We start from the raw sequence: 11,636 nt of genomic DNA, 5'->3' as shown, positions 1-11,636 counted from the left end.
CACTGCCTCTTCAATGTTAAGGTCCCTTGCACCATACGGACACTTGACCTCCACCCTCGCTGTGGGGCCCACCAGACCATACGGTGAGGCACCCAGGATTCCTGACCCAAAGCCCTGACTCCTGCACATCCATCCCTGTAGCTATAACAAAGAGGACAACATCCCATCCAATGACTGACCTGAGGCCACCTTGTAGCAGTGACAGAGCAACGGGCTTGGCCATTACCACGGCTACAAAATTGCTGGCCATCAACTTCCCTCTATTCATGGTGTGCCAGTTGGGGTGGCCCTGACCAAAGTTACCCCCCACTATAGCTGCACTTCTTCACATGGCCAGACTTAGTGTTCTTCTCCCCATTTAATGCCTTTATGCTCATCCTTGAAAAACGCCATATGCTAGTCTGATAAAGGACATTTTAGAACAACCGTGCTCAGGGCTTGCTAGTTCCTGCTAGTGTGTTTTTTATTTCCACTTTTGCTAGCGAGGCACTTATAACCATGGATATAGCAAAGCCAACTCCTACAATCCTCGATTGCGATAAATGGTATAGCCAAAAAGCAGTGTGGTAAGTTGATAGTCAGGAAACAGTAAAGGGTCAGCAAAGTTTCAGCCTCAGTGTGAAAGGATATTTTAATTTCATTGTCCTTATCATTTGGTGAAACTTACCCCAGCTCAGTGTGTCTTAATGTAAAAAGCCCTCAAGTACCCTTATTCCAGCCTCATTACTAACTGAAACAGGAAACTGTAAAGCTGACCTGAGTGATAACTGACAAGAGGACCGTTAAATGTTTATCTTTATTCAAATTATAAGGTTGCCGAGATGTTCAGCAGAGCAAGTCATCTTTATGAATGCCACTTGGTCTTAGAAGCTAAATGACTTTTAGGAATCTAAATTTACAATCGAGCAAGAAAAAAAACATTTCATACCATAGTCAGTTTGAGTAGCTACAGATAACATTAGCTGGTCTTACAACCAAAGATTGTGTCCATTACAGGAAAACCCCATACAAACAAGCCCATAGATTTAACTAACCTGTCGGAGATGCTTTCTTAGTTCTCAATTAAGTGAAAAAGGACCTTAAAATGTCAATTTCCAGTTGCTTCTATAAAAACTAGAGAATTCAGAAAGATATTACATTCATGTTGTGTCAAGTGAGATGTCTCTTGCATGTGTGTAGAGCTTTGTTTTGGTCACATTTTAGAAACAACTAGTTCCTGCAAAGGTGCTTAGAAATGCAGCAGTTAAGATTGTGAGGAACCACAGAGTGGTACAAAACATGGATTTAATCTTTGTTAGCTTTAAAAAAAAAAACTGGAAACTAACAGTGCTAAAAAAAAAATGTATGCCGAAATGAAGAACGTGTCAACAAGAACAGGTTAGATAAATCTATGGGCTGGTTTGTACAAGAAAGCCCCATAATGGCCACAAAATACTTGGTTATCACATCTTGCGTACAATCTGTAGCAACATTGGCCAAATAGTATTCTATTGAAGTGAAAAAAAAGGCAAGTTTTACATGTCTTAAGATTTTATGGCACATTTGGTCCATGTTGGTACTTTCATATTTCAAATCACTTTAAAACATGTATTAAGAAAAAAAAAAGTTACATGTATTGCAATATCAGCACAGCATTATGACAGCATTTTCTAAACTGCAGAGGGGGTTCTTGCTATTATTTTGTAGGTTTCCTATACCATTATCTTCTGTAGAATGCATTTATTAAACCCCTCTTGTACAGTATACTCAAATCTAGATGTGCAGTACTTGAACAAGGATGGCTTCAAACAGTTACAGAAAGTAGTCAGGGGTGCGTCTAGTCACATGAGGCTCTCCGCGTCGAGGAGCCGGGTCGAACTGTAGGCTGAAGGGGATTGAGAAGAAAAATTTGGTCAGATTGTTTTCTGTTGCTCAACACTTGTGCAAACATTGGATGTCTGATCTACCCAATTTGAATAGTAGGAAAGTCACTAGACATCCTCATACTTACAAAGAATATTTGAGTGTATCATCCAGCTCCATGATGGCTGCCTGGTTGCCACAGCGATAGCAGTAATTTGGTGCACTGAAAATTGTGACAACATTTTTGTCATGGCCCCAGTTGTATCCCTGAAGAAAAACAATTAAGAACCAGTCTTAAGGCATTGTTTGCACCTTTGTATTAATATACAATCCTAACGATGTGGCAGGTCTCCAAACCTCCATGGTAATCACAATTAGAAAGAAATACTTAGTCGCCATTCACGTCATAAACAAGTACAATGGCCACCGTGTGGGAACCCAAATGCCATTCGCCATCTGCGCACACTCAATTTTGCCTAGATATACACCATTTTTGTGTGTCGTCATACGCTTAAAGTTTTGATTAGTTATTGAATGGTCGCCAAGATTATTTAAAATCATTGCAAAATGCCTATTTTGAATGCCGCTGTTAGTTAGAATGCTAAAGCTTGACAGACTAGCAATGTAGCCAAATAACCTTTCTGGTTGAAGTATAATGCAGTTGATTTGCGATGACAAACATTAAGCAGGATATTCATAGGAGCCCTACAAACCAATCAAATGCCAAATCCTAAAGTAGTGTGAAATGCACTCATAAGCAACATGTAAATAGGGCTTTTTTGCTGGTAGTCTGAACTCCAGTGTTTTCTCCCAAGGTGGGGAAAATGTGAATACGGACTCAAGAGTATTATACAACTTTGATTGAAAACGTAATAGCAGATTAACAAATTATATTGTACCTCCATAACCAATTGGTGGGCACGGGACACAAGAGTGAGTCCGTTGGCATGGTTGAAGGTTTCAGAGATGTCTTGACCAAAGGTGTAGCCAGCACCTCTAGGGGAGATACCCCAGCCACCACGGTCATCTGGGTCTGACCACAGAAGGTCACACATTGGACCCTGAAATAAAAGGAACACAGTTAATGTTGATGCGCGATGAGACTAAGAATGACACCTATACTCTCTGTGCAACATTATAGCTACCTCGTGTGGGACCTCTTGCAAGCGGTCCAGAGCCCGTATGTGATCAAGAGTGTCTATAGAAGGAGAGAGACCTCCATGTAGGCAGAAGATCTGGCAATATAAAAGTACAGTTTGGATTAGAAATCAGCAGTTAGTGTGGAGGATTTAAATAGAACATACTCACATCCATTAAACATTGACAATTCAAATATTGAGTTGGTGAAAGTGTACAAATACAGATTTAATAGGAAAACTCAAACCAAAAATACCTGTTCATCTACAAGTGCAGTTAGTGGGAGATAGTCAAACAGGTCTGTGAAGGATTTCCACACGTTGGCATTGCCGTATTTCCTCAAGCACTCGTCATAGAAGCCATACACCTGTGTGATTTGCCTGCTTTCGTGGTTTCCTCGCAGAATTGTGATTCGTTCTTGGTAACGGACCTGTAACATTTCACCAAAAGTAATCGGTCATCATATACAGGTCTTAGCTGCTTGAGCAACAGTGAATTATCATCATAACCTGGTACACCAGACACCTTTGTGTAAAGTGAGTTGTGAAAAACATACCTTTAATGTGACGAGAAGTGTGACAGTTTCCACTGAGTAGTAGCCTCTATCCACGTAATCCCCCATGAATAGGTAGTTGGTGTCAGGAGATTTCCCCCCAATCTTGAAGAGTTCCATGAGGTCATGGAACTGCCCATGAACATCCCCACAAACTGTGACCGGACATCGCACTTTCTGCACATTTGATTCTTTGGTAAGGATTTCCTTGGCCTGAAAACACAAAATGACAACGTACATTTAGCTAGATCATTAACAGAACGCCCTGTCCTACCAGCGAAATCGTTGATCAGATAGCTAGCCTTGCACACCCATAAATATTGATTGGATTGAAGGGCGTCCTGAATAAATACGTTAACTGTGGTTAGTCATCATGGTGTTAATCATCTGGATTGTTTAGTCATTCCATATAGGCTTCAGTTTGGCTAGCTGAATGGTTAGGCCCAGTTCATGCTAACGAGCGTTAGCTAGCTAAATCGCTAGCTAAATCGTTAGCAAGTATGCTTTGAAACTTGCTGGCTACTGTTAGTTAGCTATGCTAGCTACCCATTGTTAGCTACTATTAAACTAGCCAACTAATCTCTTCGAACAATAATTTCTGATCTAACAAATTGGGTTTAGGTAAAGTTACCTTCTCACAGAGACTCCTGACTTGATTCTCCGTAAGTTGTTTACACTCGTTTAGTTGTTCGATCCATTGATCTAATTCCTTCGTAAAAGATTTGTCTTCCATGACAGCCGTGGTATCAATCGACGTCTTGATCGGGGGAAAAAATGTATTAGCTAAATTGACTAGCTAACTAGTTAGCTGGCTGACTTGTTAGCTGCTCCTGTCCCGACAAAGTGATGACTCTAAAATGCAGAACTAAAGGCTTAACTATCTACTTTCTAATCATGGTCAAATATATAAAACCGAAGTCTCGTAAACAGGCGAACAGAGTATTAACTGAGGGGAATCAGAGTGGATTAAAATCCCTCGGTGCGGCAGAATTTTACCGGCGACGAAACGCTGTAGCTAGCTGGCCTACAACAATAACATACGGGGTTTTAAGGGAGTTCTCGTGCCACCATTTATTACACACCAGCCACCTTGTGGTGAAGAAGCCGAATTACACGCACAGGGCATTAAACGAGAAGAGTGTAATTGCAGAACGCAATTTGGGGCGTTTTCTGATATTGGCATTTCTTGATGTCAAATTACACCCATTGATGATCGCCATTGGTCCCTGTCCGTTTCTTTTAATTACATGTCTTTTTCCCAACGAAGAAGAAAGCTGCAGTCAAAATAGATTTTGACAATGTTGGTAATTACTTCTCAACGTGTTCAATAAGTCACTACCTACACAATTGTCAACATAATCGGATTGCTACGGATAACTAGGAAGCTGTTATGTTAGAAACTAGCTAGCTAATTGACATTGAACATTCCCGACGAGTACAAATCACAAGCTTTCAAGCTAACATAACAAATGCCAAAGTTTGCTGATGACACAACAGTGGTTGGCCTGATCGCCGTGTGGTGCCAGGATAACCGCTCCCTCAACGTGACCAAGACCAAAGGAGATGATTGTGGACTACGGGAAAAGGAGCACCGAACACGCACCCATTCTCATCGACGGGGCTGTAGTGGAGCATGGTTGAGAGCTTCAAGTTTCTTGATGTCCACATCACCAATGAACTATCATGGTCCAAACACACCAAGCCAGTTGTGAAGAGCAGGCTCCTGAGTGGTGCAGTGGTCTAAGGCACTGCATCTGTGCAAGAGGTGTCACTACAGTCGCTGGTTCAAATCCAGGCTGTATCACATTCAGACGTCATTGGGAGTCCCATAGGGCTGCGCACAATGGGCCCAGCGTTGTCCGGGGTAGGCCGTCGATTGTAAATAAGAATTTGTTCTTAAAACCTCTTAAGGATCGGACAATTGTTTTCAATTTTCGCCTAAATTGACTTACCCAAATCTAATTGCTTGCAGCTTAGGACCTGAAGCAAGGATATGCATATTCTTGATACCATTTGAAAGGAAACACTTTGAAGTTTGTGGAACTGTATGAGTGATATAACACATTAGATCTGGTAAAAGATAATACAAAGAAAAAAACATGCATTTATTTTGCTTTTGTTTCGAACCATCATCTTTGAAATGCAAGAGAAGGGCCATAATGTATTATTCCAGCCCAGGTACAATTTAGATTTTGGTCGCTAGATGGCAGCAGTGTATTTGCAAAGATTTAGACTGATCCAATAAACCATTGCATTTCTGTTCAAAACTTTGTATCAAGACTGCCCAAATGTGTGTAATTGGTTTATTAATAACTTTAAGTTCATAACTGTACACTCTCCTCAAACAATGGCATGGTATTATTTCACTGTAACAGCTACTGTAAATTGGACAGTGCAGTTAGATTAACAATAATTTAAGCGTTCTGCCAATATCAGGTATGACTATGTCCTGGGAAATGTTCTTGTTACTTACAACCTCATGCTAATCGTATTAGCCTACGTTAGCTCAACCATCCTGAGGGGGACCCACCAATCCTGTAGATTAACTGTCTTGCCTAAATAAAGGTTCAATAAAATAAAAGGAGGGCACGACAAAGCCTATTCCCCCTCTGGTCCTCAGATCCTCAAGTTGCACAGCTGCACCATCGAGAACTGGTTGCATCACTGCCTGGTATGGCAACTGCTCGGCCTCCGACCGCAAGAGGGTAGTGCGTATGGCCCACTACATGAATGGGGCAAGCTACCAGGACCTCTAAACCAGGCAGCATCAGAGGAAGGCCCTAAAAATTGTCAAAGACTCCAGTCACCCTAGTCATAGACTGTTCTCTCTGCTACCACATCGCAAGCAGTACCGGAGCGTCAAGTCTAGGTCCAAGAGGCTTCTTAACATCTTCTACCCCCAAGCCATAAGACTCCTGAACAGCTGTTATTTCTATTTTTTTTACTTAACACGTATTTTTCTTAAAACTGAATTGTTGGTTAAGAGCTTGTAAGCATTTAACTTTCTTTTTTTTTAACCTTTTATTTAACTAGGCAAGTCAGTTAAGAACAAATTATTATTTACAATTGACGGCCTACCGGGGAAAAGTGGGTTAACTGCCTTGTTCAGGGACAAAATTACAGATTTTTACATTGTCAGCTCAGGGATTCAATCCAGCAAACTTTTGGTTACTGGCCCAACACTCTAACCACTAGGCTACCTGCCGACTCACTGTAAGGTCTACTACACCTGTTGTGTTCGGCGCATGTGTCAAATACAAATTGATGCTGTAGCAGTTGCTAGCCAGCTCCAGTTAGTCAGCTGATGTACGCTATAATTTATAAACCGGTTTCAACTGTAGCTAATTAGATGGATTTGTACACTGTTATCAGCATTTTGTTCCGAATGTATTCTATATTTGCTACAAGTTAAACTTGTGAAATACTAAGGTATTCTGACAGTGGTTTGACATTTACACGACCGTTCAAAAGTCTATGGCCACTTAGAAATGTAATTGTTTTTGAAAGAAAAGCACATTTTATGTGCATTGAAATAACATCAAATTGATCAGAAATACAGTGTAGACATAGTTAATGTTGTAAATGACTATTGTAGCTGGAAACAGTTGATTTTTAATGGAACATCCACATAGGCGTACAGGGGCCAATTATCAGCAACCATCAGCAACCATCCAATGGCACGTTGTGTTAGCCTTTTAAAATGATAAACTTGGATTAGCTAATTGATCATTAGAAAACTCTTTTGCAATTGTTAGCACAGCTGAAAACTGTGGTTCTGATTAAAGAAGCAATAAAACTGGCCTTGTTTAGACTAGTTGAGTATCTGGAGCATCAGCATTTGTGGGTTCGATTAAAGGCTCAAAATGGCCAGAAACAAAGCACTTTCTTCTGAAACTCGTCAGTCTATTCTTGTTCTGAGAAATGAAGGCTATTCCATGAACATCTCATACAACACTTTGTACTACTCCCTTCACAGAACAGCGCAAACTGGCCCTAACCAGAATAGAAAGAGGAGTGGGAGGCCCCGGTGCACAACTGAGCAAGAGGACAAGTACATTAGAGTATCTTGTTTGAGAAACAGATGCATCACAAGTCCTCAACTGGCAGCTTCATTAAATAGTACCCGCAAAGAAAACAGTCTCAACGTCAACAGTGAAGAGGCTAGCCTTCTAGGCAGAGATGCAAAGAAAAGCCATATCTCAGACTGGACAAAAAAAAGATAAGATTAAGATGGGCAAAAGAACACAGACATTGGACAGAGGAACTCTGCCTCGAAGTCCAGCACCCCGACACAAACTATTGCAGCATAAATACTGGAGGCTGAGACGGCAGGGGTTGGGAGATACTGTGTCTCCCAACCCCTGTCTCCCAACATTGTGTTTCAGAATGACATCACCAAGAGGTAAAATATATAGTGAAAACAATAGTGGTCCTAAAACGGAACCTTGAGGAACATCGAAATTTACAGTTGATTTGTCAGAGGACAAACTATCCGCAGAGACAAACTGATATCTTTCAGACAGATAAGATCTAAATCAAGCCAGAACTTGTCTGTGTAGACCAATTTGGGTTTCCAAACTGTCCAAAAGAATGTGGGGATTGACGGTATCAAAAACAGCACTAAGGTCTAGGAGCATGAGGACAGATGCAGAGCCTCGGTCTGACATCATTAAAAGGTAATTTACCACTTTCACAAGTGCAGTATCAGTACAATGATGGGGTCTAAAACCAGACTGAAGCATTTCGTATACATTGTTTGTCTTCAGGATGGCAGTGAGTTGCTGCGCAACAGCTTTTTCAAATTTTTTTTAGGGGAATGGGAGATTTGATATAGGCCGATAGTTTTTGATATTTTCTAGGTCAAGGTTTGGCTTTTTCAAGGGAGGCTTTATTACTGCCACTTTTAGTGAGTTTGGTACACATCCGGCGGATAGCAAGCCGTTTATTATGTTCAACATAGGATGGCCAAGGACAGGAAGCAGCACTTTCAATAGTGTAGTTGGAATAGGGTCCAGTATGCAGCTTGAAGTTTTAGAGGCCGTGATTATTTTCATCATTGTGTCAAGAGATATGGCACTAAAACACTTGAGTGTCTCCCTTGATCCTAGGTCCTGGCAGAGTTGTGCAGACTCAGGACAACTGAGCTTTGGAGGAATACGCAGATTTAAAGATGAGTCTGTGATTTGCTTTCTAATGATCATGATGTTTTCCTCAAAGAAGTTCAGGAATTGATCACTTCCTCTCTTGGAGAATGCTGCTTTTTAGTTAGCGTTGCAACAGTATCAAAAATACATTTTGGATTGATCTTATTTTCCTCAATTAAGTTGGAAAAATAGGATGATCGAACAGCAGTGAAGGCTCTTCGATACTGCACGGTACTGTCTTTCCAAGCCAGTTGGAAGACTTCCAGTTTGGTGTGGTGCTATTTCTATTCTAATTTTCTGGAAGCTTGCTTCAGAGCTCGGGTATTTTCTGTATACCAGGGAGCTAGTTTCTTATGACAAATGTTTTTTTGATTTTAGGGGTGCGACTGCATCTAGGATATTGCGCAAGGTTAAATTGAGTTCCTCAGTTAGGTGGTTAACTGATTTTTGTACTCTGACGTCCTTGGGTAGGCGGAGGGAGTCTGGAAGGGCATCTAGGAATCTTTTGGTTGTCCGAGAATTTATAGCACAACTTTTGATCATCCTTGGTTGGGGTCTGAGCAGATTATTTGTTGCGATTGCAAACGTAATAAAATGGTGGACCGATAGTCCAGGATTATGAGGAAACACATTAAGATCCACAACATTTATTCCACGGGACAAAACTAGGTCCAGAGTATGACTGTGGCAGTGAGTAGGTCCAGAGGCATGTTGGACAAAACCCGCTGAGTCGATGATGGCTCTGAAAGCCTTTTGGAGTGGGTTTGTGGACTTTTCCACGTGATTATTAAAGTCACCAAAAATTTGAATATTATCTGCCATGACTACAAGGTCTGAAAATAATTCAGGGAACTCAGTGAGGAACGCTGTATATGGCCCAGGAGGCCTGTAAACAGTTGGGGGATATGGTCACTAGTGTAACCAGGAGGTGTTGCCTCATTTAACACAGTAAATTCATCAGGCTTAAGCCATGTTTCAGTCAGGCCAATCACATCAAGATTATGATCAGTGATTAGTTCATTGACTGTAACTGCCTTGGAAGTGAGGGATCTAAACATTAAGTAGCCCTATGTTGAGATGTGAGGTATCACAATCTCTTTCAATAATGGCAGGAATGGAGGAGGTCTTTATTCCAGTGAGATTGCTAAGGCGAACACCACCATGTTTAGTTTTGCCCAACCTAGGTCGATGCACAGACACGGTCTCAATGGGGATAGCTGAGTTCACTACACTGACTGTGCTAGTGGCAAACTCCACTAAGCTGGCAGGCTGGCTAACAGCCGGGCCTGCACCCTTTCTCATGTTGGAGCTAGGAGAGTTAGAGCCCTGTATATGTTCGTAGATAAGATGAGAGCACCCCTCCAGCTAGGATGGAGTCCATCACTCCTCAACAAGCCAGGCTTGGTCCTGTTTGTGGGTGAGTCCCAGAAAGAGGGCCAATTATCTACAAATTCTATATTTTGGGAGGGGCAGAAAACAGACTCTGCTGTAGAGCTCATTACTCCCCCTAACTGGGAGGGGCCAGAGACAATTGAACTGTTTCATCCTAACATCGTTGGTGACGAAGTGGATAACAATGACTAGGGTTTTCAATTTGTCAGAGCTGATGGTGGGAGGCTTCGGCGTCTCAGACCCCGTAATGGGAGGAGTAGAGATCAGAGAAGGATCAGACTCTGACTTGCTGCTTAATGGGGAGAAACGGTTTAAAGTTTCTGTCAGCTGAATGACCAACACCGGTTGAGCATTCCTTACAGCATTTCCCTCCAGAAGCCATGAGAAAGTTGTCCGGGCGAGGGGACTGTGTGAGGGGATTTATACTATTATCTGTACTTACTGGTGGCACAGACGCTATTTTATCCTTTCCTACACTGAAATTACCCTTGCCTAATGATTGCGTCTGAAGCTGGGCCTGCAGCACAGCTATCCTCGCCGTAAGTCGATCGGTCTCCTGTATATTATGAGTACAGCGACAGCAATTAGAAGGCATCATTTTAATGTTACTATTTAGCTTCGGCTGATGTCCAGATAAAGCGTCCGGAGTGAAAAAGTTGATTTTTTTTTGAGTGAGGCATATATCAAGGCACAAGGTGAGACCCAAATGCAGACACAGGAGGCAGATGGTTGGAGTCTTACAATGTTTATTAATCCAAAGGGGTAGGCAAGAGAATGGTCATGGATAGGAAAAAAAAGTAAAAACCAGTTCAGAGTCCAGGAGGTACAGAGTGGCAGATAGGCTCGGGGTCAAGGCAGGCAGAATGGTCAGGTAGGTGTGTACAAAGCCCAGAAACAGGCAAGGGTCAAAACCAGGAGGACTAGGAAAAAGGAGACCGCAAAAAGCAAGAGAACGGAGAAACTGCTGGTTGACTTGGAAACCTGCGAGACAAACTGGTACAGAGAGATAGGAAACACAGGGATAAATAAACTGGGGAAAACAAGCGACACCTGGAGGGGGCGGAGACAGGTGAAACTGATCAGGGTGTGACACAGTAGGGATGACCAGGGATGTTCTCTTGATAAGTGTGTGCATTGGACTATTTTCCAGTCCTGCTAAGGAGCATTCAAAATGTAACAAGTACTTTTGGGCGTCAGGGAAAATGTATGGAGTAAAAAATACATAATTGTCTTTAGGAATGTAGTAAAGGTAGTTAAAAATATAAATAGTAAAGTACAGATACCCCAAAAAATGTACATAAGTAGTATTTTTACACCACTGACTGACTATACATCAATAAAGGTTAATAGCATATATGCACAACAACAATAAAGCCCAATCTGCATGTTCTTTGTAGTCTTGTGAAACGTTTAATGTTTCTGTTGTGACGCAAGAGCTTGATGCTCTAGTCGATATGGAATGGATGTTATGACTCACAGATATGGAGTAATATCCTCTATAAAACCTCAGCTACCACCTTCCTTCTTCACTGGCTAAACTTTTTCACAAAATATTACTCAGAATGGAC

At 41.7% G+C, this 11,636-nt stretch overlaps 1 protein-coding gene across 1 annotated transcript; it reads right to left on the bottom strand.

Moving 5' to 3' along the window:
* Positions 1-778: 778 nt before the first annotated feature.
* Positions 779-4,590, bottom strand: LOC124033974 (serine/threonine-protein phosphatase 2A catalytic subunit beta isoform-like). The gene is made up of 7 exons (XM_046346531.1): positions 4,164-4,590; positions 3,536-3,745; positions 3,236-3,409; positions 2,988-3,077; positions 2,742-2,903; positions 1,991-2,109; positions 779-1,864 (listed from the first exon to the last, which is right to left on the bottom strand). Exons 1-7 carry the CDS (start codon positions 4,263-4,265, stop codon positions 1,792-1,794), a joined length of 930 nt encoding a protein of 309 aa, XP_046202487.1. The 5' UTR covers positions 4,266-4,590; the 3' UTR covers positions 779-1,791.
* Positions 4,591-11,636: the final 7,046 nt, after the last annotated feature.

The sequence above is a fragment of the Oncorhynchus gorbuscha genome, linkage group LG04, assembly GCF_021184085.1.
Source record: "Oncorhynchus gorbuscha isolate QuinsamMale2020 ecotype Even-year linkage group LG04, OgorEven_v1.0, whole genome shotgun sequence".
Classification (NCBI taxonomy): domain Eukaryota; kingdom Metazoa; phylum Chordata; class Actinopteri; order Salmoniformes; family Salmonidae; genus Oncorhynchus; species Oncorhynchus gorbuscha.
Note: the sequence above shows the minus strand (reverse complement) of the source record. Positions and strands in the feature narration are given on the sequence as shown.

Bases quoted from the DNA above. Each gene is read 5' to 3' on its own strand.
- LOC124033974 (XM_046346531.1), bottom strand. From the start codon at position 4,265: ATGGAAGACAAATCTTTTACGAAGGAATTAGATCAATGGATCGAACAA. The intron at 3,078-3,235 runs GTATTTTTGGTT...TTATATTGCCAG, and splicing joins CTGCACTTGTAGATGAACAG to ATCTTCTGCCTACATGGAGG. The intron at 1,865-1,990 runs GTAAGTATGAGG...AATCCCCTTCAG, and splicing joins GATACACTCAAATATTCTTT to CCTACAGTTCGACCCGGCTC.